The sequence below is a fragment of the Leguminivora glycinivorella genome, chromosome 2 (genome assembly GCF_023078275.1).
Source record: "Leguminivora glycinivorella isolate SPB_JAAS2020 chromosome 2, LegGlyc_1.1, whole genome shotgun sequence".
NCBI lineage: Eukaryota > Metazoa > Arthropoda > Insecta > Lepidoptera > Tortricidae > Leguminivora > Leguminivora glycinivorella.
Genome location: NC_062972.1, coordinates 26536608 through 26562623, shown reverse-complemented (window position 1 = coordinate 26562623; position 26016 = coordinate 26536608). Strand labels below are relative to the sequence as shown.

The window sequence follows — 26016 nt, the reverse complement described above, 5'->3', positions numbered from 1 at the left end:
TCGTGCTGGCTTGGGTGCCAAGCCATGTGGGTGTCCCTGGGAATGAGAGAGCTGACCAACTGGCAAATGAGGCTATTCACGTGGGAGACATTGTACCATATCATAACTATTGTCATGACTTAATCAATTTGTCGAAAGCGTATTTGTATGATAATTGGAATGGGATTTGGAATAAGGAAACATCAAAAGGTGAACATTATCGGCGTATTCAGCCGGCAATTCCAAAGAAACCATGGTTTACAAGAGTATCATTTTCAAAAACTGTGACGTCAACATTATGCAGAATGCGCCTGGGGCATGTTTGTTCCCCGGCGCATTTACATAAAATAAATAAAAAGCCGGATCCTCATTGCTCTTGTGGCGAATATGGGGACCTAAACCATATTTTCTTTGCATGTACTCTTCACGATCGCTCTGATTTTCTTTCTAGTCTTGAATTACTACGCATCCCATTTCCCACATCCATACTTTGCTTGCTGTGTAATTATTCGTATGATATTTATAAGGCCATATCAGTATTTTTAGAAAAGAACGATATAAAATTGTAGTATAAAATGTATATATCATATCGAATCCAATCCTTTCCTTTCCAAATTACCGTAATATCCGTATTTCCTAATTCCTAGTTTCCCTAACTTTAACTCTTTCACTTGTCGTTGGCTAATGTAACAAAAGCCAGAAGAAAAAAAAAAAAAAAAAAAAAAAAAACTGTCAGTCTGTCACTCAGTGACCTTAGGGCCTCTGTCAAGTTTACTTTACTATGAGAAGCCGAGAATTTTATTGAGAAATATAGAGAAAGGATAAGAAAATATTAAAAGTAAGAAAGGATAATATTTTACTTCAAAGTCAATAAATATAACATAAAAAAACTGCTTTAATATTAACAAAGAGGTTATGTGTATTAAAGTATATTGAAGTTAGAAGTGAATTTGTATTAACAATGTCCCTGCTGGAGGATGTGTTCTTGGAGGACGAGGCAGGTGAAGCTCAAGAGCTTGAGCGAGTGATCGAAGGGGACGAGCTGGATGACAGACCAAGGTCTCCAGATAGTAATGAAAATAGCGAAAAGGAAGATGAGGCTGGTAAGTATTTTTTTTTATTTTAGATTCGTGTTTATATATTTTTTTGTATATTCACTGTACTTATTTTCTTTTACAGAGGAAGACAGACGAGTAGTGGATCACACCGCCAAAGCCAAACGGGTTGTTAAGAATCCCCGATTTGTTCTGAACCCGGCACGGCTCACAGGTCCCAGGGGAATACAAGTCATACCTGAACATTTCAAAGATTTTAAGTTTAAAGGTATGCACTGAAAGTGTCACTTTACAAAGGCAGTTCTAGCAGTTTACTTAACATATTTTTATTTGACAGGTAAAAACCATGAGAGAGAAGACTTAGACCTCATTCTTAAAAAACTAGAACACTGGGCTTATAGACTTTACCCTAAGTTCAAGTTTGATGACTGCCTAAAGAAAATTGAGACTCTTGGGAAGAAAAGACCTGTTATGGTATGTATTCTACATAAAATACAAGGATTAGATGATAAACTGAAATAGATATGTATCAAAAAATATTTAATAATATAATCTGTTATGTTCTCTAGTTCAAGGAGTATATGGTTTGGTGTAGGCAAATTTCATAATTTTTAGGGTTGTAGGCAAATTTCATCCGCGGATAATTTTAAATTTCAACAATATGTATATCAATTTGCAAAATAAAAAAAAAAATATGAATATTTGTTTTCATTTTTGATCGTTTTTTGATAATATTAATATTTTCGGAAATAATCGCTCTTAAAGGAAAAAAAGTGCGTCCCCCCCCCCCCTCTAACTTTTGAACCATATGTTTAAAAAAATGAAAAATATCACAAAAGTAGAACCTTATAAAGACTTTCTAGGAAAATTGTTTTGAAATAGGTTCAGTAGTTTTTGAGAAAAATACGGAAAACTACGGAACCCTACACTGAACACACTCTTCTATGAATTTTGCCTAAACCAAACCATACGCAATCTAATCCACTTCCATAGTTTTATTTCTACTTGCAACTTACATCATCAGATCTTCTATTGGACTGGTATCAGGTCTTCTAATTTTTTATTTTATTTAGTACAGCTTCATTAATTTTTAATTTTCCCTAAATTCTGACAAAGATCAAACTCTCTTAGAGGCCAAATAAGATGAAGACTTTGAAAAGCTACAAAAGAATTGTCACATGCGTTTTTATTATTCTAATGATCTTCACTCACACTCTCTTTACTGCATTACTATTTACTAGTGTAGCATTATGTTGGTACTACAAAATTTTCAGGTCCACCTTCATAAAATCCGCACAGACCAGTATCTTTCAGAGGAAACGGTACAGCAGCAGGACTCAAGTGGAGATGAAGCAGCTCCACCGCAAGAGGAAGATGAGTTTGATCGCTTATTACAGCAACAGATAGAACTAGCACGGTCCACACCCGCTCCTGGGTCAGCTAGAAAGGAGATGCATACTCCAATGTCTAATCACCAAAGGTAATAAAAAAAATTAAAATGTTTTCAATTCACACACAGGTAATTTGTAGGTACTTGTAATGTCAACTCAACAAAAACCTTATTTTATTCTTCAGGTCCCCTCTTACGCTACCTAAAGTAACATCATCACCTTCAATTAGTGATGAACAAAAAGAACGAATGATGAGGAACAGGCGCCTCGCCGAGGAAAGGCGACTGGCAAGGCTCAATCAATCCAATAACTCTAATCAGAATGCCATCAATTGTACTGAAACTATTCAAGAAAGAACTGAAGAAACAAACACAGATAATATTACTGTCAGTAATGCAGAAGAAACTAAAAATAATAAGGAAAATGATGTTACAGAAAACAATGATGAAATTGACATGGAACCTGTGGTAAAGAAAAACAATAGGTCTAATGTTATTGATAGTGACAGTTCTGATGATGAAAATGTATTAGCAATAAATGAATCAATTACAGCTGATGTTCATACTTCAGTTGCAAAAGATGTTCCAAATACTGTTGAAAATAAGTTTGATGCAGAAAATGTAACTGATGAAAATAATTTGGATAAAGAAAATAAAACCGATGAAAACAATTCATATAAAGAGAATATAATTGGAGAAGCCTTGGAATTCTGATCAAAATACTGTTGATAATTGTGAACATAATGAAAACAGTAAACAAACAGAAACTGATGTAACTGAAATGAAGTTATCAAACAGTAAAGAAGATGAATCAAATTCTGAAATGACTGAAGCTGTATCTGATAAATCTGATAATATTTTTGTAAAGAAAGTGATGTACCTTCAAACACAACCAATGAAACAGAAAAAGGGGAAAAAGAAGGTGATTTGTTGACAGAGGAGTTAATGGATGTTGATTTCACGGATGACTTCTAAATAAAAAAGATGTAAGTTTAAAATTTTATTGTTAGCTCAAAATTAAACAAACCATGGAATATCACAGTACAAATGATCCACTATGCATGCTGTAATATCAAATAAATATCGATAAACCTTAATTACAAAATGCTCATCTTTGTATCCATGTTAATAAACATAAACTATACAATTTTGTGTTGAGTATGCCAACATTATTTTTCATCCAAAAATCTTAAATAATATTTTACATTCCAAAAGTTGCTAAAAAGCCTTAATTAAATACTACATACATACAAATTTATTTTACAATTTTGATTTTATCCATTTCTATCTTTAACAAATAACTGGCGTTATTAGTAACTGGTGTGTATAGTTGTATACTTCATTCGGGAATGTGTCACCAATTGTTGGAATTTACGTATTCGTCATTTCATACCCGCAGGACCAAGAACTAATCAACTCAATCTGAACAAAAGTTCTGTCCCAATCTTAATGGTCCAGGCAAAATTTTGTAAGGGGCGTCACTAGCGCAAACAGTAAACAAACGGCCATGATGCATCAATGTCATAATACAGCAGAATATGGAAGTTACGCTCAGTGCGTTTTCACATTATCCGATCGGATGTCGGACCGATATCCGATACATTACAGGCGCCATCTTGGATTTTTTCTATTGAAATCCTTCCGACATCCGATATCGGATCGGATAATGTAAAAACGGCCTTATAAAGCGTTCGGATAATAGACCATTATCTTCGTAATAGAACTTGTGGGTATTCCCAGTATTGTATTCTAATAGTAAAAAGTCAACTGCTATAAAAACTACCCATTATTTACACACTGAAAAATTACCGGGCAAGAAGACTAGCTATGCATAGAAATAAAATTAAGTAATGATTACTAAATTTAGAATGTTTCTATGCCTATGTTAAACATGAGGAAGAATCTTAAAGTCAAACCAATTTTTAAGATGACAACGATTTTGATAACCCAGCAGATAGCTGCTGTTATTTTAAACGACAATCTTGTATGAAATTTACTTTGACTATCTGCGTATTTCGTTTTCACTCATCAGATATAAGAGAAAGGATGCCCAAAAATATCTTCACTTGTTTATATTATATTGCTTGGTCACTGTATGGTCATACTGGGTTGAAAGTGGTTCACTTTTCACTAATAAATGAAAATATTCATTCAAATTTTAATCTTATTTTACACAAGTTCAAATATTTTCATGAATCCTTGTGGGGTGCCCCGCTCTAAATAATATCCTAAGTATTTACTATTGTTTGATTGACATACATACTTAGTGATAGCATGAAAACAGATATTGATTAGTGCAAAAGGTATTTAACACCTATTACGCAAAGTGTTCCTGGTCGAAAACCACAGGCTTAAAAACGCTATACTAATCGCTTCTGAGATTTTTTTACAATTTAATTTTTTTTCATCACATTAAATACATTTTTAACCTACGTCAAACTACTCACCTCTCTGGATTCATAATATTTTTCTACCATATAGGAATAATAGAACATTGCATATGTCATTTGCTCTAATCATTATATTATTTGAATAACAACTTTTCGCTTATTTCGTTTGAAAAAAATGGTTAATTCTATCCTTGTCAAATACGTCGAAAACAACTCAATATACTGATAATTTCAAAAAGTTGAATTTAACGTTCCAACTCACGTTTGAAGGCCCTAATATATTAGAACAGCTGTTTTTAAAGTAAGAATTTGTAATCATCAAGTCAAAATGTGATTAATCTTCAAAATTGTCTCGCTAACTTCAAACTCGGGTAAATGCATTATGCTATAAGGTTAATTATCTTTCAGATAATAACATTTTTTTAAATATAATCAACCTTAAAGCAGAATGGATTTACCCGGATTTGCAGTTAAGCGACACAATTGCTTCCTATAACAAACAACATTATAAATCCACAGTGGCAAGTCCACCTAATACTAAAAAAAAGATAAATTATACACATTTAATATTTGGTTTTATATCAGTACGAGGAATTTTATTTATTTGAACAACCAGAGCTTATGCTAAACTTTACTTCAAAAAGCTATATTATTTTCTATAGAAAATTATTGCGGCTAAGCCGCGAGGTTTCGTCGCTTTGGCGATCTATTCTTTCCTAGCAAGGAAGGCCTTTACAACTTAATGTCTGACAGCATTTTAGCTTGGCCTTTTGTCAAAAGTAAATCTAAACAAAAGGCTCATTTACAAGACCAACTGGTTTTTGTAAACTATGTATAACTGCGAAGAAACCGACAAACCGCAAATAATAGCTTCAATAATATAATTTTGCTAATCCAATGACTCCATTTTAATACATAGTTGTACTCGTTTATTAGTACTTACATGTATGTGTGTATACATGCATTTTAAATAAATTAAAATGTAATCATGTAACACATACATGTATTCATTTTCCAGGAGACTTGTCTTTATAAAGGGCACACCTCATGTGCTGTTTACTAAATATCTAACAGATCTACGATGTAATTCAAAACTGACTACAATGGGAACTACATGTTATAAAAATCGAATTCAGAAATTATACGTGATATTCCAAGATAAGTCACCCATCACATTTTGGTAGTTACATTTAGCTAGACAATCGCTAGCGGAGGACGCTAATAAAACTCAAAGAATAGTCCAGATTTCCAATTTCTGTCACTATTCTTTTTATATTTGACGTTCATAAGCGCATTGTAATATCTATGCCTACTTGAAATAGTTTTTTAGTTTTCATATTTGAAGGTCGCCTCTTACGCGTTCATGAAACATTCATAATATAACTCGTAAGTGATGGCTTATCTTTTGCAAACGTCAAATTATTTATTAGCGAAGTCGGCGTCATCGTAGACCTTTAAGCTGAGTTTAGACCAGCAAGTAATTGCTGCAAGTTTTGAGACAGAAGTATATGCAAGAAAGAGATGCAAATTTTTGCCACTCACTCTTACATATAGTTGCGTCTCAAAACTTGCAGCAATAACTTGCTGGTCTAAACTCAGCTTTAGGGCTGGTTTGAGTGTCACGATCCGCGCGACCAATTTGTATGAAGTTGATGTTGTCGTCCGCGCCACTCTAAAACGCTCCCTAAAGTTAACACATATTAGTTCAGTGTGGATCGCTCGGCGTGACACTTACCAACCTAGGTGCTTAGCTAATATGCACGTCGCTTGTCATTGATGCTAATAAAAAATTGCAATTGTCTCTTTAGCAGAGTTATAGAAACAAAGCGTTTAGTTATTGTAACGCAAGCAATTGTCATGCACCTTGGCGAGGTATCTTGATATCTAATAAGCCGATTACGTTAAAAAATGGCGCCGCTTCGACAGATTGGAATTCCATCAAAATACCAATACGACTTTATCACACGATAAATTGAGAAACGATTAAACAAGTTCTACTACCGAATCCTTGCCACATTTACCAACGTAGCAATAATAAAGGTATCTACTAAAATTTCCGCGTATGTAACCCACAATTACAAACGATACTAAATATTCACACTAGTTTCATAAAACACTAGTTTGTATCTGGTATTAAGGAGGCAAAGAATGTGGTGAAAATCATCCATGTTACCGCTAAAAGAGACTGTTGGTTGTCTTCTGGTGGGGTGGTTTCACTGGCGTGGTTTACCTGAAAGAAGAAAATTATACACTTTCATGCATATAAAGTTTGTTTTTACGTTGAATGGACTTCTAACTAGGAAAGGGGAGAGTTGAAACTAAAAATGAAAGAAGTGTCAGCTAAAATGAACAATTTCAATATCTCCAGAGTGGTGCTAATAATAAGTGGTACTAATAAGGTAGCTAGTAGCTACAGGACAGGACATGATATGAACGATATAATGAAATAAATAATAGCGTTGGCATTGGCAGTAACTTGATTTTTTCATAAAAAAATATTGTAGGAATTCACCATCCATTTTCCAGAGAGGTATTTCGACGAACAGTTCTAGGTACAGAGTTTTCTAAGTTACACTATATTCATTAGCATTATATCCAGAAGCAGTTAATTGGTAGATTAGCAAAAATTTGCAATCTTACGCAAGGAAACGTTCTTGTCAATAGAAAATATCCGATTTATCACTGGACACATCACACATCTATTGTTTATAAATAGTGATCGGCGTTTTAGCCACATCACTGAGGTATATCAAGTTGAAATAGTAACAAAGTGACACATAAACATGCGAATTCTTTTTCAATTTTTGTTGTACAACAACACAAAGGTATTCAACGGATTCCATTTTCGTGGAATCTGATGCTTAGCCAATGTTATCGTCAAAATAGATTCGGTCACATAGATAATTAATATTAGTAATTACGATCAAGTGCCGGTAGTTCGCTAAACTCGCGCAGTTAGATGTTCCTCCCCATTTGCATAAAATAAATATTAAACCAATAAGAAATTAATGAATATAATTATAATAAATATTCGAACCGACAGCATACAGTAAGCCGAACTGGACAGCGAGCTGCCATTGTTTACGCCCACTGCCCTTTTCTGTCCTTTTCATCTGCATACAAAAGTTTAAAAGAGAGACCCCTATATTAGCTCGTTATTGTGGATAGAGTGTAGTAAGTATCCGATCAGAAGTGCTGCTCACTTTCCCCATACAATGAATGTAATTTTCCTTGACGGTTTACGCTATCAAGTAACGTATTGTAAAATAATAAGGTCAAAAATTCATGATAGAGGTTCAGTTGCAGTTTAGAATTAGAATGATGAGTGAAAATCGTGTTAGCTCTAATCAAAAGGTATATTTTACCTGTGGAGCAGCGTTAACAGCTTCAGCGTTGACTTGGGCAGCCGGTTCATTCACTGGCGCTTGGTTGACTGGGGGGTTGACCGGGGCTTGGTTGACGGGAGCTTGGTCAACCGGAGCTTGGTTGGCCGCGGCTGGCGCTGGGTCGAGGCCGGCGGCGGGGCGCGGGACCGGCTGCGGTCTCGGCGCCTGGTTAACGTGGAGATCTCGGAAGAAACCGATTTGGTGCCTGCAAAAATAATTCGTTTTTTTCTTTACGACAGTCATAATGGGCCTGGTATAGATGTTACGAGCTTGTTAACTTGAATCTTAGGGTCTCCCAACTATCGACGCCGAATCATCCGAAACCGCTCGTTAGTATGAACATGTGTACGGCTGCGTTCAGCGACGACGACGCGTAATGGCTCAGCCACGACATTGGTCTAAGCGCGACAGTGGTGAGCGGCGGCCATACATTGGAGCGAGACACAGCGATGGGACTTTTCATTCGCACGTATGGCTGCCGCTCAACGCTGTCGCGCTTAGACCAATGTCGTGGCTGGGCCGTAAGCTTCTTCATACTAACGAGCGATTTTTGGTCGGCTAGAGCAAATCCGTGTCGATAACTCGATAGGATTGGGGAAACCTAAGGGTACACAATCACATGCTTACGTGTCAGCACAACAGAATCATAGTCTGATAAAAAAGAACGTAATCATTCCTCAGTAAGGCGATGCACAGTTCCAACCGGGGTATCGAGAATGGTTTGAGAGGTGCAACATTGTTTTAGAGTTTGTGTTACCTAAAGTAAATAAGATTAACTTTCGCGTTCAGTAATATAACGAACATTGAGAGTTAAAAGATTGTTCTCAGAGGTCAAAACAGCTACAAGTATCAGGTATCCCTAAAACCAACGCCAAAACGAAAAGGGGCGATAGGACATCTCATTAGCATAATGTGATAGCTATTGAGCTCAAACATAGGTTTATACTCACAAGTATCCAGCCACGGCCAGCAGCAACACAAGGAGCAACCTCGCCGGGCTCCCATACAAATACACGAGCGAGAACAGTATAGCGATGCGCGACGCCGCATAAAGATGGTCGAGCCAGTCCCGCGGCGCGTCCTCTTCCTCGGGCGCCGGCGCGGGCTCGGGCGCAGCGGGTGCCTCCGGCGCGGGCGGCGCCGCGGGCACTGCGTTGTTTGTAGCTTGCCACCTGAGTCATTCATTGCATTATTTCAAACAGAACAAATATTTGTAGGAACCAAAGGAGCTACATCCACAGCTGTATCAATAAAGAAATGTCTGAAGGGGACACATGATATTGTAAAGTGGAAAGACAAGGAGGCAGACCCCACGATCAGAAGGGAATGATATTTGTCAAGGAAGAGTAGATACAGATGTAGTGCGAAAATAATTGCCTTCGTATTGTTACGGAACCGTACGAACGTGTCATGCTTATGCTATTTCAGTCAGTCTCAGTACAAGATGTACTGACATTGACTGAACTAGTATGACAAATACGAACGTTTCTGAAGGAAACCCTTTTCGCACTACATCTGTATGAAGTGTGATATTTTTCGCATGGTAAGATGAAAGAAAATATGGAGTCGATATTAAAACTAAACTTTAATTCTAGTATTCATAAAAATACTCACTAATTTTTCTTATCCCGTATACTTTTTACCTTGTACATTTTGACAGATCGAAAATGTTAATCGAAAATTAATCTTACTGAATGTAATTAAAATTATTTATGTGGGTGATTTGGGAAGCCTTTTTTGGTAAAGTGGTTACATTTACTCGTAATATATGAAATTAGTTACTAAAATTCCCTAAAACAATCAAACTAAATTATTGGTAAACGTAATAAACGCTAAACTAAAGTTTAGTTTTAATATCGACTCCATAGTTTTCTTTCATCTTACCATGCGAAAAATAATCCGATATCTGTACTTAGGTATTAAGAGACACTGTTTAAGTGAATCAAATTGTTGTAATTATCTTATTAAGGCAATCGGTATGACAAAATATCTTTGCATTATTGTTGCTGTTGTGCTACTGGTATAGCTAATTACATTTCCATACATACGTTTTAAACGCTAATATAGCGTGACGTTAACCGAAACGAAAATAATCAATGAGTAATAGGATTTAAGGCTTATCACGTTTGCGATTCCCACTAAACTATTTCGAGGTGTTCTAAAGACATTGAGAAGTTATGAAATATTGATTGGCCAAGTGTATTGCCGTAGACTATAGTTAAAACTATACTCACATATTGGCATACTGCTGCATATACTGCAAGTACGCTTGCTGCATCATCATCATATGATTAGCATACGATGCGGGGTCATTAGGATTCACCGGCAGAAACCTTCCACCAAAGTTATTGTAATTGTTTGGGTAAGGTGGCACCCGACCATAATTGTTGACAAACGAACTTAAGTAGTTCTGCATTTCCACTGTGTGGTTCTGATCATTCTGTCGTGTCTCTGGCCTCGTTACTTGGATGGGCTCTGCTCTGTCAGTGACATTTCTTTGTCTAAGTCCATCGGGAGTAGGTGCTGGAGGGTCCATGTTCCTATTTGGCGTGCACACGAGGTGCATAGTGTGCGCTATCTGGCTTTCGTATGTTCGTAGGACATCTTTGAGCACTGTGTTGTCATCTAACAACTGGCCTGAGTATATGATTTTTTGTTCATCTGCACCCTGAAAATAAAAATAAAGATTTTCTTACTAATGTTACGCAATGCAATCCTAATAGCTAACTAACTACTTAAGACATCAAAAATTTGGACAAACAACTATTCTATTTAAGGCATAATTGCGCATGTCACTCTTTGGGGTGATTGTTGTGTGAAGTGTAAGGCCTGAGTGGACGCTCGTAGCGGAGCGTTTGGCGGGGCGGGCGAGCTTGCTATTAGCGTGGACGCAACATGCGCGGATCCGGGGGGGGGGGGGGTTCATTGCCCCCCCCTCCTGGAGCCTAGGTTGGCCATACAAATAGACCACGTGACCCCCCCTCTGGGGCCTGGGCCTGTACCACGTGACCCCCCCCCTGGGCACGAAGCTGGATCCGCGCTTGGGACGCAAGACACTTGTATGAGCTTCAATTGCACGCCACGCCTCGCTGCACGCCCAATATGAGCGTGCACTCAGGCCTTACCCGGCCAAGACATTGGTTTAAGCGCGACAGCGGTGAGGCAGCCAAACGTGCGAATGAAAAGTCCCATCGCTGTCTCTCGCTCCAATGTATGGCCGCCGCTCACGCTGTCGCGAAGAAATATGATCATAGATCATAGGCAACATGCCGTCCTTTTTCTTCACGTTGGAGAAAAAGGGAGGCATACCGACCTATGATCATATTTCTATGATAAACATATGATAGTGTACAGTGTACTATAGACCTTACACTCAACTCAAGGTCTTATTAAATTAATTGGCAATGAGTTCGTCTCTGCGATCGCAACGATTGTTTATTAACCGACTTCAAAAAAAGGAGGAGGTTCTCAATTCGACTGAATGTTTTTTTTTTTAATTAGATCGTGTCATCCAATCATCAATTCTTTCATATTTTTTTAAAGATTTTGTATTTCTCTTTTTTAGGGTTTCATAGTCAACTAGGAACCCTTATAGTTTCGCCATGTCTGTCTGTCTGTCTGTCCGTCCGTCCGTCCGTCCGCGGATAATCTCAGTAACCGTTAGCACTAGAAAGCTGAAATTTAGTACCAATATGTATATCAATCACGCCAACAAAGTGCAAAAATAAAAAATGGAGAAAAATGTTTTATTAGGGTACCCCCTACATGTAAAGTGGGGGCTGATATTTTTTTTTCATTCCAACCCCAACGTGTGATATATTGTTGGATAGGTATTTAAAAATGAATAATGGTTTACTAAGATCGTTTTTGATAATATTAATATTTTCGGAAATAATCGCTCTAAAGGAAAAAAAAGTGCGTCCCCCCCCTCTAACTTTTGAACCATATGTTTAAAAAATATGAAAAAAATCACAAAAGTAGAACTTTATAAAGACTTTCTAGGAAAATTGTTTTGAACTTGATAGGTTCAGTAGTTTTTGAGAAAAATACAGAAAACTACGGAACCCTACACTGAGCGTGGCCCGACACGCTCTTGGCCGGTTTTACAACTCAATACATAATACATTAGATTCATGTTTTTACATAAAACTAGCAAGTACAACAAAATGCTGCATTTTGATTGGCTGTTAAAACAATAACTATATATGCTTATCAGCGACCCAAATAACTACGTCAAAATAATTGCTACTGATAAGGTAGCAGGTATGAAATAATGGTTTTATTGTATGCATGAGGAACATTTATACATATAGGTAAATAGACATAGATTGCGAGAAAATTACTTTGATATCGATACTTTTGTCCCTTGTGCACAGATCGAAAATGTTAATCGAAAATTAATCTTACTGAATGTAATTAAAATTATTTATGTGGTGTGATTTGGGAAGCCTTTTGCTTGGTAAAGGGTTACATTTACCCTGTAACTATATCAAATTAGTTACTATTTTGTTTGGTTCAGACTACTTTGTTGCGGTAAACGTAATGCTAAGTACTAGTAACACATTTCTCCTGATCGTATTTTAGATCTTTGTAAGGTTCTATCCAGTATAAAATTGCAGGAACTTGCGAATCAGACATAATTGTTTACGTAATTATTGCACGCACCGATTGCAATAAATAATTAAGTGACACATCGCGTCGTGAATGATTGACATGACATTGACATGCAAATGATTTTTGATAAATCAGCTAGTACTAAGCATTACGTTTACCGCAACAAAGTAGTCTGAACCAAACAAAATAGTAACTAATTTGATATAGTTACAGGGTAAATGTAACCCTTTACCAAGCAAAAGGCTTCCCAAATCACACCACATAAATAATTTTAATTACATTCAGTAAGATTAATTTTCGATCTATCAACCTGCACAAGGAACAAAAGTATTACGGGACTAAGAAAATTAGTGAGTATGAGTATGAATATGAATTAAAGTTTAGTCTTAATATCGACTCCATAGTTTTCTTTCATCTTACCATGCGAAAAATAATCCGAGGCCTGTTGATAAGATTGAAAATAATTATCAATATAACTTAACAATACTTATCATATCTACTATACAGGGTACTGCTACGCGAAAAGTCGCGAAAACGATCTTTGATTTGAGGATCTTCCCTCAATTTCAAATGACAATACAGATTTTGGAAAAAAACATACAGAGTGTAAAAGGTCATTTTAGTATACTTTTTTTATGCCATATATGATCCCATTCCTATATGTATATCGTCACTACTTTTAAAAAATCTTGTATCTTCGTCTGTCAATGAAAAGAAAATTGTAGTAAGTATGTATGGAATGCATATAGACTTACTGCGTTTTAACTTTGAGGAACAGCGTGAGATACGAGATTTTTTAAAAGTAGTGACGATATACAGGTTGTTTAAAAACTTGTCCCATAACTTGTCAAATAAATCAAGCCAGAAAATCAATTATCAACACATTATTATCAAAATACAGCCAGTACAGCATATCACATCAAATAACAATAAACTACAAAATTATTAAGTAGTGTGATCATTTTACGGAGTACACCCACATAATATATTACTTTGTCTATTTTGGCAAAATGACATCAGTTAGATCTTTATTTACAATGTGAAGTCACAAGGTCACATGTTGAATGGATTGTAATAATCTTCACTGCACACTTATATGGGCATAATTATGTATTATTAACCTCTCGTATGCCTTATTTTTTCATATGGTTTCCTCGTATGCGAGCATACGAGCGCTTAAAGCAGTACTTAGTATAGCTATCAACAGTTGTATTAGGTGGTATTTTAAATGTTTGTTGTAGGCCCACCCACTCCCGTCTACTGTTCCCTATGCTTGCATAATGTTTTATACTTAAATAAACTAAAAAGGGAATTGTAATGTTTAGTGCCTATTCAGTTACAGAGCCCTTATGTATAAAACAATACCTACAAAATAATAATTGAATAATAACAGACAATTAACCTGCATAAATTGCAGGAAATATGTATGAATGTAATAATATTATATGATCAACAGCATGGCCTTCTAGTATGTAATCACAGATGTATTCAGCATCATTCAGGCATATCACATTTGTGGATTTTCTCAATATCTGTTTTAGTCAGAATAAGATTCAAATTTGCATATATTTCAAGACTGATTGTGTATACAAGTGGTTTTTTTATACTTGACACAATCCATGAAAATTTTTCCTAACCATTTTGGAAACTTCTTTCAAACAAATTAGATTGTTAATAACAAATATAAATATAATTTGTGCTATATGCAAGTAAAAAGACTAAAACAGGCTAATACTAACAAATTTCGTTTTTATGGTCAGGACATTAAAGTTTAAATATGATAAACCTTTAAATATTGATTGCTTTTCAAAACATTACTTTGAATTACAACAAATTCTATATACATAGCATATCACTTGTTATTCCTAACATCTCTTGTCATGATTATAGTATAACATAAGACATCAATAGGATGTTTTTACTAATAAATTATCCTTGAATACATACATTTCTTTACAGATTAGAATGGCCCCCAGTGTAAGGATGACACTCAAAATCGTGAAGTATTCCAAATATTTGCTATCTTATAAATTTCTGTATTTAAAATATGTTTGTATGTTGTGTTTGAACAACTTTTCCTTATATTAATGAATCTACGGTTGTACATTGTTGTTGTATGTCCAAAAGCAACCGTAGATTCATTATCAGAGGTTGAGCGGGGGTGAGCTTTTTTCCTACTAATTTGACATGTCTGACATCATATTAGTATGAAAATAGCTCACCCTCGCCGACCTCTGTTCATTATAGTACATTGTGCAACAAGGGGAGGAAGTTGAATAATACTAACGAGAGTAAGTTAAATCGTGACGGCTTGCTAGAGCGATTTAAAGACTCGAGTTAGTAATATTCATACTCCCCAAGTTACACACATTGTGTTTCATCACACTCGCAATGTAAAAAATATGTAAATAGATGTAAAAAAGTTAAGTACAGTACAAGAAATTTCATTATTCCCTTGGGAGAACGATTTTTCTATAACTCACGCTCCGCCTGCGTGCAATAGCACATTTAAAGTGCGGGTGTGATGAAAAATATTTGAATATGTCCCATGAAAGTTTAACGTCTATAAATATTACTTATTTATAAACATAACTGTGTGTTATCTAGGTATGTGGTGTTTATATTTATATATTGTTACATTACTACTAGCACATTACAGTGATGAAAATGATAAATACTGAAACGATTAAATTTTCTGACGCAAATAATAGAACTCTTACCGGTTTGCTAGGGTACACCTCTGAGAGATGGCCCTTCAGTTGCTTCACCGTCCACGAAGATTGGCACTCAATATTCTGGTCATCGATTTGCTGATTTGGGGCCTTAACTATCAGCGTTACGTTATCAGGGATCATTTTCAACCATCCAAATACTACAACTCGTTAGATAATAATCCGTCGCGTGATTTGATCACAGCAAAAAATAATACTTGCAAAAAAATTGAGCTTTAGAAGGATACTTAACACTAATCCATAAATTTAAATGGTGCAACGGAATAGTCAAATTTGATATCTTATTAGCCACATGAACGGAAGTATAAGAATGAAATTTATTGGTTTTGATGTAAATAAATACTCCGTAATAACTGGGCCCTCTCTACTTGTCAATTTGCCTATATAATATAAGTATACATATCTTATAAATATCTGTCGATTTTTCATTGGTCCAGCGTGATGATGTTAACAGCGATTTGTTTCCATTTTCTTAATTCCGAGCATATTATTTGCGCAATAGAGTTCGTTTCATGGGATGGATTCTAATTGGTTCATTGACAAACTTGATATTTGATGATAATAAAAAGATTTGGACAAAGAGAACAAGCCAACTGAGCTAAAATGTTGCCAGTTGTTATATTTTCAAGATTTTCAACATGGTGATGGCATAGATTTAGAATTTTTAAACTAGATTGTGTAGTTAGGTCAAAAAGTGTGTCCACATGAGAGGTCATTGTTTGGGCTGGTGTCCCTCTCGCACTTACTGACAATGTCAACATTATTCAGTGACGTCATCACTGTCATACATTGGGGATACCAGTTAATTTTCAAAGTCACTACTAAATCTACTAATACCCAATTAAAGGTATTTTTTAATTATACAAATCTTTGATTTATGGGCATTAAAATAATTACATTATAATTATTTTCTAATTCTTTAAAATATATCGAAACCCTACTTTGAATATAACACTAAAATAAAATAAGAAGTTTTAAAGTCAGGTAATATACAGATAAAAATACTACTACTATGGTAACCTCATTAACACTGGTCACACGTGCGAGAGGGACACCAGCCCAAACAATGCCCTCTCATGTGGACCGTTTTCGCTAGTCTGATACGATCAACTTTCTCTCTCGGTGATAAGGTTCAATTTAGTATGGCAAAAATGTGATTGAGCTGTCCCCTGTAAAAGTCTTTGGGTGATGGTGATACAAAATAAATAAATAAAATAAATAAAAAAATATTTATTGCCACAACTAAGAGTATTGTACAACTTAATAACTTAATACTACATTTACATTTACAGGACAGAAAAAAAAATTAATAATAATAAACGAAAGTACATACACTTAGAAACTAGGCAATGGGTACGAGTCTCAGCATGTGCTAGTTAGACAGTTAAAGCTATCTAGCGCTGATTTTCAGACTAGCCCCTAGCTAGGTCGTCCACGATTCCAGCAACTGCCATACATTGCACTAAAGGCTACGGCGACTGTATGTGTGTGGGCAACTGAGTAATTGTATGTGTGTGTGACAAGCTATTCCGACATCCATTTTGTTTAATGTTTCGCACAATTTTATGAAATAGGGTGATTTAAATTGCTATCATAACATTTATTTTATGCCTTACTGCAGTATTAATAAACATGAGTCTAATAAATTATAAAAGGAAATTTCAATTTTGACCACAAGAAGTAGCTGAACTTCATAAAGCTAAAATACGTGCCATAGAAACCTATGTACGTTCCGGTCACGCGTATAATGGAACACCCCCCATACTGAAAATAGAATCTTGGTACTGTACTGTTATGTCATCTGTCAAATAAATTCAATTCGATGAGATTCCAAGTTGATGCATTTCGCTGTATTTGTGCGTTTTGTAAATCAATCGCGACAGTTTAATGTTTTGTGTTGTTTCTCCTTTTGTTAATATTGCCATTACAGTATATAATATAATTATCTAACCAATATTTCGCTGTGAAATGCCAACTCAACTTACCTAACCTGATCCGGCTATTTATTTATAAACATTTACAACAAACATGGGTGTTACAGTGTAAGTTACATGTTTTATAGTAAATTACATTGATTGGATGGATATTATATTCTGTTTGCAATGAATGCCTTAGTTTTTTCTTTAACCGACTTGGATGTTTTCTGATAGGTTGCAACAGTATCCAGTACCAGAGAATAAGACGGGGACATTTGTAATAGAGCTCTTGACGAGACGTCTGCTAGCGTTGGGAGCTACACAACAAGGGCAGTTCCTAGTGGACTGCGAAAGCTACCTGTCACATCCACAAATGGGTAGGTCTAGTGAAAGTTAATTGGCTAGTTTTATTTATTTTGTTATATTAAAGTTATATTTCTCAAGTGCTGACGTGAGAGGTTTCAGATGCTATTATAATTTTGTAATATAATAAAAATAAAAACTCAATTATTTTCAACTGACTATAGCCATAATCTCTTTTATTCAACAGGCACAACAAAAACAGTCCACATCCTTCACAACTCAGAGCAGCCTGCTTCTGTCTTCTCTATTCTGGAGAGTGGCACAAAGAACATCCATGTTATTGCCGATGGCCTGTTCGATCTACTCATGATGAAGCTATCACAGCACTATACATCTAAGAAGCAGACTAAAATCGAGAGCAAAGGACCGAGATTTGAATTGGGAGATTTCTGTGTGAAACTCGGATCTGTTATGATGAATCAGAATTTCAAGGGGATCCTTATTGAGGTAAATTTTGTATATTTTTCTAAAACTTAAGTGGCTTAACTGTTTCTGGTTGATAATTATTTCATTTTGCTATTATGTGTATGTGTGTTATATTTAAGGCTCTGTACATATATAATTTAAGTTTTGTTATAATGATTTTCAAACACAATGCTTGTATTGTTTATGAATAAATCAAATCTGAATCTGAATCTGTTCACATAAATTCACACAAAATCTGGAAAACATCTCTTTACCAGAAGTTATTCTAATAATGTTAAATACCTTTATAGGTTGAATACAGACCCTGTGTCATGGCAAATGCCGTATGGGGCCTCTTACGGGAATTCCTCCAGGGTCTGCTCGGCCCCTCTATACCTGTGAGCCCACCACAGCACCTCTTAAGCCGCATGCACGAGATATACACTCCTATCGACACAATTCACCAGTACCTTGAGCATTTTAGCCAGTATAGAAAACTCACAGGCCTCCGGAATGCCTAGGCCTAGACATATAAAATAGAAGTGGTTCTTAGGTCAAACAGTGCCCCACAAACTGAAAATTGAGAATACTTACCTAGTGTGGTACTTTTTAAGTGTTTGTTGGTGAATGAAATTAGAAATGTGTATTTACATGTCTGATAGATATAATAGTTATTTGTTATACAAGGGGGCAAAGTTGTATTTTAACGCCGAGTGTGGAATTGAAAAACGAGCAAGTGAAAGGATTCTATAGTTGAACCACGAGCGAAGCGAGTGGTTTGAGAATAGAATCCTGAACTTGCGAGTTTTTTAACACACGAGAAGTAAAGTACATTTGCACCCGAGTGTAACACAAAACTTTTCCCCTCACTATAGCGAGGAAACTACAACGCAAAAAATGCGTTTATCACTGCTATCAGTAGTTTCACAGGTGGTAAATCATCTATATTACTAGATTCACCTACTTTTATCAATTTAAAAGCAGTTAATTTGACTCTATTCGAGGTCAAATTACTTTACCCACTAGTGGATAAAATGCGTTTTTACCCGCTGGTATTAAAGGACAAAACACGTGTTTCTGAGCTAGTGAGGGGAAAAACAATTAAGGGAGAGGAAGACTAGAATCTCTTCCAGATTCAATCTACTGCCTGCTTTGTTCTCATAATAGGAAATATAAGGTTTCATTAGGAATCATTAGGATGATAATTATGTGAAACGCTCAGGCGAAACTATTATTTAATTTTGATAACTTGATAAGTTCACGAACAATAAATATATATTTCTAGTAATTTGTTTTTTTTTTCTCTCATTTTCGAAGCCACAAGTTATTGTAAGATTATTATGGTTAGGTTATCAGGAAAATAGTTCGATTGTCTCAACCAACACTGTGTGCAATAACCATAATGATGGTGTTTCCATATTTCACGTAGCTCAAGCAAGCAGTGTCGAAACGCACAACTGACGTCACTGTCACTAATGTCATTTTGAAATTAATGACATATCAGATCACTTGGTAAATTAGTTTTGTTTTGATTTCAATAAATTAAATTTACGAAACTATGTCGTTATTACAGCAAATTCCGTACCAAGAATATGCTAAAGTAATCGGTGCACTAACGCTAGAGCAGTGTGAAGTAATAGCCTCCTTAGCTAACTTAGAGTAAGTTGACTTTGAAATTTACAATTTTTGGATAAGGAAAATTAAGATTGGTTACTGATCTATACATGTTATCAACTCATAAAGGCATTTATCATCTTTTTTAGAGTAAGCTTTACGCAATCCGCATCACCTGGTGAAGTTATATTAAAAGCTTTAGACAGAAATGGATGTTCCTTACAAAAGTACAGACAACTACTCACGACCGCTCTCAACAGAAAAGTCATCAAAACTTATTACAAACCGGAAGCTAAAGTTGCTGTTCTAATAGCCAACGACAAATACCAGCATTTGTCCAAGTTGATCACTCCATCCATTGATTGTGACTCACTAGCTAGTCATTTTAAAGATATGGGTTTTATTGTAGTAACTATTCGGAACACTTTGAGCAAGGATTTGAAACGGGTTCTGGCTGAACTATTCGATTTGATACCAGAAAACAGTTATTGTAAGTATTTAGTTATTGGATAAAAAACTTATTGTTATTGTCAAATTCACTGCTAGACAAAAAATGGTACACTACTTCTGAAACCAATTGGTATCTATAACCATTATCTTGTAAAGCGACCACCCGCCTAGTGGGTTGTCCAGCATCTGAGTAAATTTTTTTCAAAGGATCCTTGTTGTGAATGTGTTATCTTTCTTTCTTGATTGAGGGACTTTCCAAATCTAAAATTTCATGAACGTTTCTGACTACATAATACTTTGTCTCGTATTTTCAACCACAGTACAGCACATGCTTAGGTCTATTGGCCTACTATTTGTTTTAACAATCTTTTTGTTATTACCAAATTCCAGGCTTTATTTTCTATGCTGGCCATGGCTGTGAACTTTGCAACACAAAATGCATGCTTGGTGTGGACTGTCCCCCTGAAGACATCCAGTTGGGCCACTGTGTGACAGAGAACTTTGTGCTCCGAGAGGTCAACAAATGTAAACCGGAGTTGAGCATTATGATCATGGATATGTGCAGGCTTAGTTTAAATAGGTATGCATTAAATATAAATGTAGTTTTGCAACTCCTGAATCATCTGTCAAACACTGATTATCCAATCTTACTTGGAGACTTGCAACCTTGAATCTACAATATTAAACAAATCACATCAAAATCCACTGTGTAGTTTTAAAGATCTAAGCATACATAGGGACAGACAGACAGCGGGAGCAATTAACTATGTAGTGACTAGCTTTTGCCCGCGGCTTCGCTCGCGTTAGAAAGAGACAAAGTAGCCTATGTCACTTTCCATCCCTTCAACTATCTCCACTTCAAAAATCACGACAATTCGTCGTCTCCGTTTTGCTGTGAAAGACAGACAAACAAACAGACACACACACTTTCCCATTTATAATATTAGTATGGATAAACTGGCATTGCATGTCTTAAAAGTCCTTATGCTTCATTCATCTTCATTTTGACATACAATTAGACCTGCCAGATGAGTAGATTAACCCATACTCTGTAACGCGGCCTTCCTAAGTAGAGCGTCGCGTGTCTCCGGGCGTCCGCGCCACGCCGCTTCAGTGTAATTCAAAAAACGCCTCCTCAGTACATTTTGTATAGGAAAGACGTAAGACGCGCCCCAGGTGGCGTGGCGGCGGCGGGGCGCGCGCCGCGCCGCTTCGCGGCGCGCCTTACGTCCTTCCTATACAAAATGTACTGAGGAGACGCTTTTTGAATTACACTCAGGTGGCGTGGCGCGGACGCCCTTTGCGCGCCCCGAGACACGCGACGCATAAGTGGGAACGCTGCCTAATGTAATTCAAGAATTATCTTTCAGGAGTACAAACCCTGAAATCTTCACTGCCATATCAGATGTGGAAGAATATACCATCCATAAGAACTCCCTTATTGCTTACTCCACTCAATCAGCCCATTCTGCATATGAAGTTTTACAGATAGAATGCTCTCAAAGCTTAGACAATGTTACATATGAGTTGAAGCCAGGTGACACAGGGAAAATAGTGCCACGAGGGAGCCAGTATGTCAATGCGTTGTGTGACAGACTAGCAGATAGGTTGGATGTGAGTGCCTTGTTGGATAAAGTTCATGAAGGTAAGTCAGAAGACATGGTGTATAACTACATAGCAGCCCCTCAAGCATGATGACACATGAAGATGCTCATGTCTCTGCGGCATACTGGACACACATAACATAACATAACATAGCCTTTATTTCCATGACTTAAAATAAGTTTTAACAATCTGTAAATATTTCAATCTCGAAACGTGGTTAAGACATGGCCCCTGTTCGGGTATAGGCCTCCTCCAGCTGCCTCCAATCACTTCTTTTTTGTGCCTTTTCCATCCAGTCTGTCCCCGCTATGTTTTTGATTTCATTGACCCAACGATCTTTTGGTTTTCCTGATCTCCTTTTCCCGCTTGGACCTAACCATTTTGTGACACGTTTTGTCCATCTGTTATCTGTGACCCTGGCAAGATGTCCGGCCCATTTCCACTTTAGCCTTTGAGTGTGTTGTACTGCATCTATTATTTTTGTTTTCCTGCGTATGTCATCGCTTCTTTGTTTGTCTATAAGTTTTAGTCCTAGGATGCTTCGTTCCATAGCTCGCTGGCATGATCGTATTTTGTTTTTTATTCTATATGTAAATATCCAGGTCTGTGCACCATAAGATAGGCATGGCAGCAAGCAAGAATCAATTACTTTCTTTTTTTAACTTAAGCGGTAGTTTTGATTTTAATATTTCTTTGAAACTCCAATATTTCTTCCAAGTAATGTTGACTCTGCGATCTACTTCGTCTTCGTGTCTTGTTCTGCTAAAAGATATTTGCTTGCCAAGATATATATAGCTATCTACATACTCTATCTGTGTCTTGTTTAAGATTATTGGATGTTTGTAGCTATTTGTAGCGACTTTTGTTTTCATAGTGTTAAGTTGTAATCCTATAGCTTGGCTAGCCTTATTCAGTTCTATAAGCATTGTTTCTAGTTGTTTTGATGTATTTGTGAATATTACAATATCATCTGCGAAGCGGAGGTTGCTCAGGAACTCTGTGCCAACCTGTATTCCTTTCCTTTCCCAGTTTAAGTTTTTCATAATATTTTGAAGTACAGCTATGAAAATTTTGGGTGACAGTGGGTCCCCTTGCTTTACGCCTCTACGAATTTTTATGATAGGTCCCAGCCTGTCTAATTTTATTCTACTTTTACTTTTCTTGTATATATCTTTAATTATATTTATATATATAGCTGGGACGCCTTGATGACTAAGTGCTTGCCAGATACTCTCGTGGGAAATCGAATCGAATGCCTTCGCGTAATCGATGAATGCGAGGTAAAGAGGTTGGTTATATTCTAGGTGCTTTTCTACTACTTGATCTAGTGTGTGAATATGGTCAGTAGTTGAAAATCCAGGGCGGAATCCGGCTTGTTCCACTGGTTGACTTGCCTCTATGATTTGCTCCATTCTTTTTTCGAGGCACATAGCAAATAATTTGTACATGGATGGTAATAGACTAATAGGCCTATAGTTATTAATATCCGAAGGATCTCCTTTTTGTATAGCAGGGTTATACGTGACTCTCCCCAGTTCTCCGGAATTTCTTGTTTCTCCAGTATTTTGTTAAATAGAGTTGTAATAGGACCTATAAGTATTTCTTTCCCAATTTTTAAGGCTTCGTTCGGAATATTATCTGGCCCAGGGCTTTTATCATTTTTTAGGTTTTCTATTCTTTTCATTATTTCTTTGGTATCAAAGGGGTTGAAAGGGGTATTTAGTTCTTCTGGTTCATATTTCTCGTATTCATTTTTTTCGCTGTTTTTGTCCTGGTAGAGGTTTCGATAAAAATCCGTCGCAATGTTTATAAGACTTTTTCTGCTCTGTAGTTTGTCTGTGGTGTTTTCTGTTTTTAGTGAAGGTATCCATTTTTTATCTGTATTCAATTTTTTGTAAGCTTTTTTCTGGCTTCCAGTGGTAATGAGGTTTTTCTCTATGATTTCCATTCTGTAGTTTTCGTAATCTTGTTTCAGCATTTTATTAGTAGTTTTGTAAAGATTCGAAAGTTCCTTTTTTTCCTCTTTAGTTTTGGATGGTTTTGATTGAAGGTTGATACGTCTTTCTAATTGTTGTTTTGTTTCGTCTGTTAATATATCTTTTTTAATTTTCTTTGAAGTGGCAGCTTCCAGACTTAATCTAATTATAGTCTCTATCTGCAGGCAGAGTGACTCTACATCTTCTTTATTTTCCCATTTTGTTTGCTTCGACTGTTCAAGTAAAGTACTGATATACAATAGTCTATTCTTGTGACATGATAAATCAGCTCTAGTTTCTTTGAAAGTTGCTCTTCCTTTTCTGAAATTTGATAGTTGTATTGTGCCTCTTAATAACTTATGGTCACTTGGGAATGTACTATTTTTTAAAACTTCCATATTTGTAAAAAATCTTGGATAGTTGCTCAAAATGTAGTCAATTTGATTTTTATGTTGTTTATCCGGTGTGGCCCATGTCCAAGAGTTTTTAATGTTTTTCTTGAATATTGTGTTTATTACTGTTAGTTTATTTATTACAGCATATTGTATTAGGTTTTCTCCCCTCTCGTTTCTTTTTCCATAGCAAAATGGTCCCATAATAGAGGTCTCTGTGGGTTTTCTTTGTCCAATTTTCGCATTGAAGTCCCCCATTAGAACACGGACACACATAGTACTTATTTATTCTTAACAATAAACATTGTGTCGAATAAATATTTATTCATGCATAGGTATAATAATTACATACCCATAACATTAAAACTACTACAAATGAATCATCCTACTAGTATGCACAGAAAAGAAACCTACAAAACTGAAGTTTGAAAGCAGTTCAGGGTCTAATCGTGTTCTCTTTCTAGTGCACGGCACTATCCCTTTCGACTATTTAGGATCGTTGAAACTATGAAACTCACGTAAATTATCCAATGTGTGGTAGGCTGGTTGTGCACGCAAGGGCCCGTGAAGTTGTACCAACCTCAATAATTGCTATGTAGCAAAGCCGCAGCAGTTGCCCGGAATCACGGGATTATACGACCCCAAATTGTACACGTAATCACTTAATTACAACTACCAAAGGGATCCACTATATGCAGCTACAACCAAATATGGTTCACAATGTTATGCCACACTCTGTAGGTGCCAAATTCAAAGGCGTAAATCCTGTCTTACGGCTCAGCCACGACATTGGTCTAAGCGCGACAGCGGTGAGCGGCAGCCCTACGTGCGAATGAAAAGTCCCATCGCTGTGTCTCGCTCCAATGTATGGCCGCCGCTCACCGCTGTCGCGCTTAGACCAATGTCGTGGCTGGGCCGTTAGACCTGATTTAGACGGCGTGCAAACTCGCATACGATTTTAGTTACATTGCGAGCTGTTGAGGGTACATACAATTTAGCACAGCCATCAAATACCGCAATGTAATAAAATTCGTATGAGTGTTCTCCTACCGTCTAAATGGGCTCTTAGAGACAAGGGAAGGGGGTATTTTAATGTTTCAGAAGTTGAAATGTCTATGAAGAAACAAAGACCTATTAAACTTCAATGTGGAGTTGTCAAAAGGTCGTTATATGATCCTGTTGCAGGTAAGTTATCTTCAGTGTAAATTAAAAACATAATCTATCCAAAACAAATGTTGTTATTTTTAACCCCGACAAAAAAACGACGGGGTGTTATAAGTTTGACGTGTCTGTCTGTCTGTCTGTCTGTCTGTCCATCTGTCTGTCTGTCTGTCTTTCTGTCTGTTTGTCTGTCTGTGTGTGTGTCTGTCTGTGGCATCGTAGCTCCTGAATGGATGAACCGATTTCGATTTAGTTTTTTTCATTTGAAAGCTGTGTTAGTCGGGAGTGTTCTTAGCCATGTTTCATGAAAATCGGTCCACTAGGTCGCGGTCGGGGGTTTTTTCAAAATTTTAATTTTGTGGTTATGATACAGTATGTTTTCATTGCAGGTGATAATGCAGAATTAATCAATAAACTTAAAGAACTCTGCAAGGCTTATGAAGAACATTGTACGCTTTTATGAAGAATATTTTTAAGTTCTTGAATCTTAGTATAAGTAAAGAAGTACATAAATAAATCACAAAAATAAGAGAGAACAAAAAACTGTAACTAAAATCAATGGAAAAAATAGGGACTCAAAGTACCTTA

At 36.3% G+C, this 26016-nt stretch overlaps 4 protein-coding genes across 5 annotated transcripts; 3 read left to right on the top strand and 1 right to left on the bottom strand.

The window, feature by feature from the left end:
• Nucleotides 1-742: 742 nt before the first annotated feature.
• LOC125242261 (protein TIPIN homolog) lies at nt 743-3600 on the top strand. The gene is made up of 5 exons (XM_048151004.1): nt 743-1082; nt 1159-1302; nt 1372-1508; nt 2309-2514; nt 2610-3600. Exons 1-5 carry the CDS (start codon nt 941-943, stop codon nt 3136-3138), a joined length of 1158 nt encoding a protein of 385 aa, XP_048006961.1. The 5' UTR covers nt 743-940; the 3' UTR covers nt 3139-3600.
• Nucleotides 3601-5086: 1486 nt separating this feature from the next.
• LOC125236969 (homocysteine-responsive endoplasmic reticulum-resident ubiquitin-like domain member 2 protein) lies at nt 5087-15920 on the bottom strand. Its single transcript, XM_048143891.1, has 5 exons — nt 15535-15920; nt 10435-10868; nt 9151-9372; nt 8180-8405; nt 5087-7044 (listed from the first exon to the last, which is right to left on the bottom strand). Exons 1-5 carry the CDS (start codon nt 15667-15669, stop codon nt 6931-6933), a joined length of 1131 nt encoding a protein of 376 aa, XP_047999848.1. The 5' UTR covers nt 15670-15920; the 3' UTR covers nt 5087-6930.
• A 1422-nt stretch (nt 15921-17342) lies between these two features.
• On the top strand, nt 17343-18995 carry LOC125237009 (mediator of RNA polymerase II transcription subunit 20). The gene is made up of 4 exons (XM_048143928.1): nt 17343-17588; nt 17697-17839; nt 18013-18272; nt 18542-18995. Exons 1-4 carry the CDS (start codon nt 17575-17577, stop codon nt 18749-18751), a joined length of 627 nt encoding a protein of 208 aa, XP_047999885.1. The 5' UTR covers nt 17343-17574; the 3' UTR covers nt 18752-18995.
• Nucleotides 18996-19730: 735 nt separating this feature from the next.
• LOC125236982 lies at nt 19731-25948 on the top strand. Of its 2 annotated transcripts, none has more exons than XM_048143899.1 (6): nt 19731-19889; nt 19994-20334; nt 20685-20874; nt 21665-21939; nt 25369-25452; nt 25818-25948. In XM_048143899.1, the coding sequence occupies exons 1-6, from the start codon at nt 19789-19791 to the stop codon at nt 25889-25891; spliced, it is 1065 nt and encodes a 354-aa protein (XP_047999856.1). In that variant the 5' UTR covers nt 19731-19788; the 3' UTR covers nt 25892-25948. The 2 variants fall into 2 exon arrangements, with proteins under 2 accessions (XP_047999856.1, XP_047999863.1); XM_048143906.1 differs by having other exon boundaries at nt 25369-25511; nt 25791-25948.
• Nucleotides 25949-26016: the final 68 nt, after the last annotated feature.

Coding starts and splice junctions, on each gene's coding strand:
- LOC125237009 (XM_048143928.1), top strand. Junction 17,840..18,012: donor CCTGTCACATCCACAAATGG/GTAGGTCTAGTG, acceptor TTTATTCAACAG/GCACAACAAAAACAGTCCAC. Junction 18,273..18,541: donor TCAAGGGGATCCTTATTGAG/GTAAATTTTGTA, acceptor ATACCTTTATAG/GTTGAATACAGACCCTGTGT.
- LOC125236982 (XM_048143899.1), top strand. CDS start 19,789: ATGTCGTTATTACAGCAAATTCCGTACCAAGAATATGCTAAAGTAATC. Junction 20,875..21,664: donor TGCAGGCTTAGTTTAAATAG/GTATGCATTAAA, acceptor ATTATCTTTCAG/GAGTACAAACCCTGAAATCT. Junction 25,453..25,817: donor GTTATATGATCCTGTTGCAG/GTAAGTTATCTT, acceptor TTTTCATTGCAG/GTGATAATGCAGAATTAATC.
- LOC125242261 (XM_048151004.1), top strand. CDS start 941: ATGTCCCTGCTGGAGGATGTGTTCTTGGAGGACGAGGCAGGTGAAGCT. Junction 1,083..1,158: donor CGAAAAGGAAGATGAGGCTG/GTAAGTATTTTT, acceptor TTTCTTTTACAG/AGGAAGACAGACGAGTAGTG. Junction 1,303..1,371: donor CAAAGATTTTAAGTTTAAAG/GTATGCACTGAA, acceptor TTTATTTGACAG/GTAAAAACCATGAGAGAGAA.
- LOC125236969 (XM_048143891.1), bottom strand. CDS start 15,669: ATGATCCCTGATAACGTAACGCTGATAGTTAAGGCCCCAAATCAGCAA. Junction 9,373..10,434: donor ATGCAGCAGTATGCCAATAT/GTGAGTATAGTT, acceptor TGAATGACTCAG/GTGGCAAGCTACAAACAACG. Junction 7,045..8,179: donor CTGTTAACGCTGCTCCACAG/GTAAAATATACC, acceptor TTCTTCTTTCAG/GTAAACCACGCCAGTGAAAC.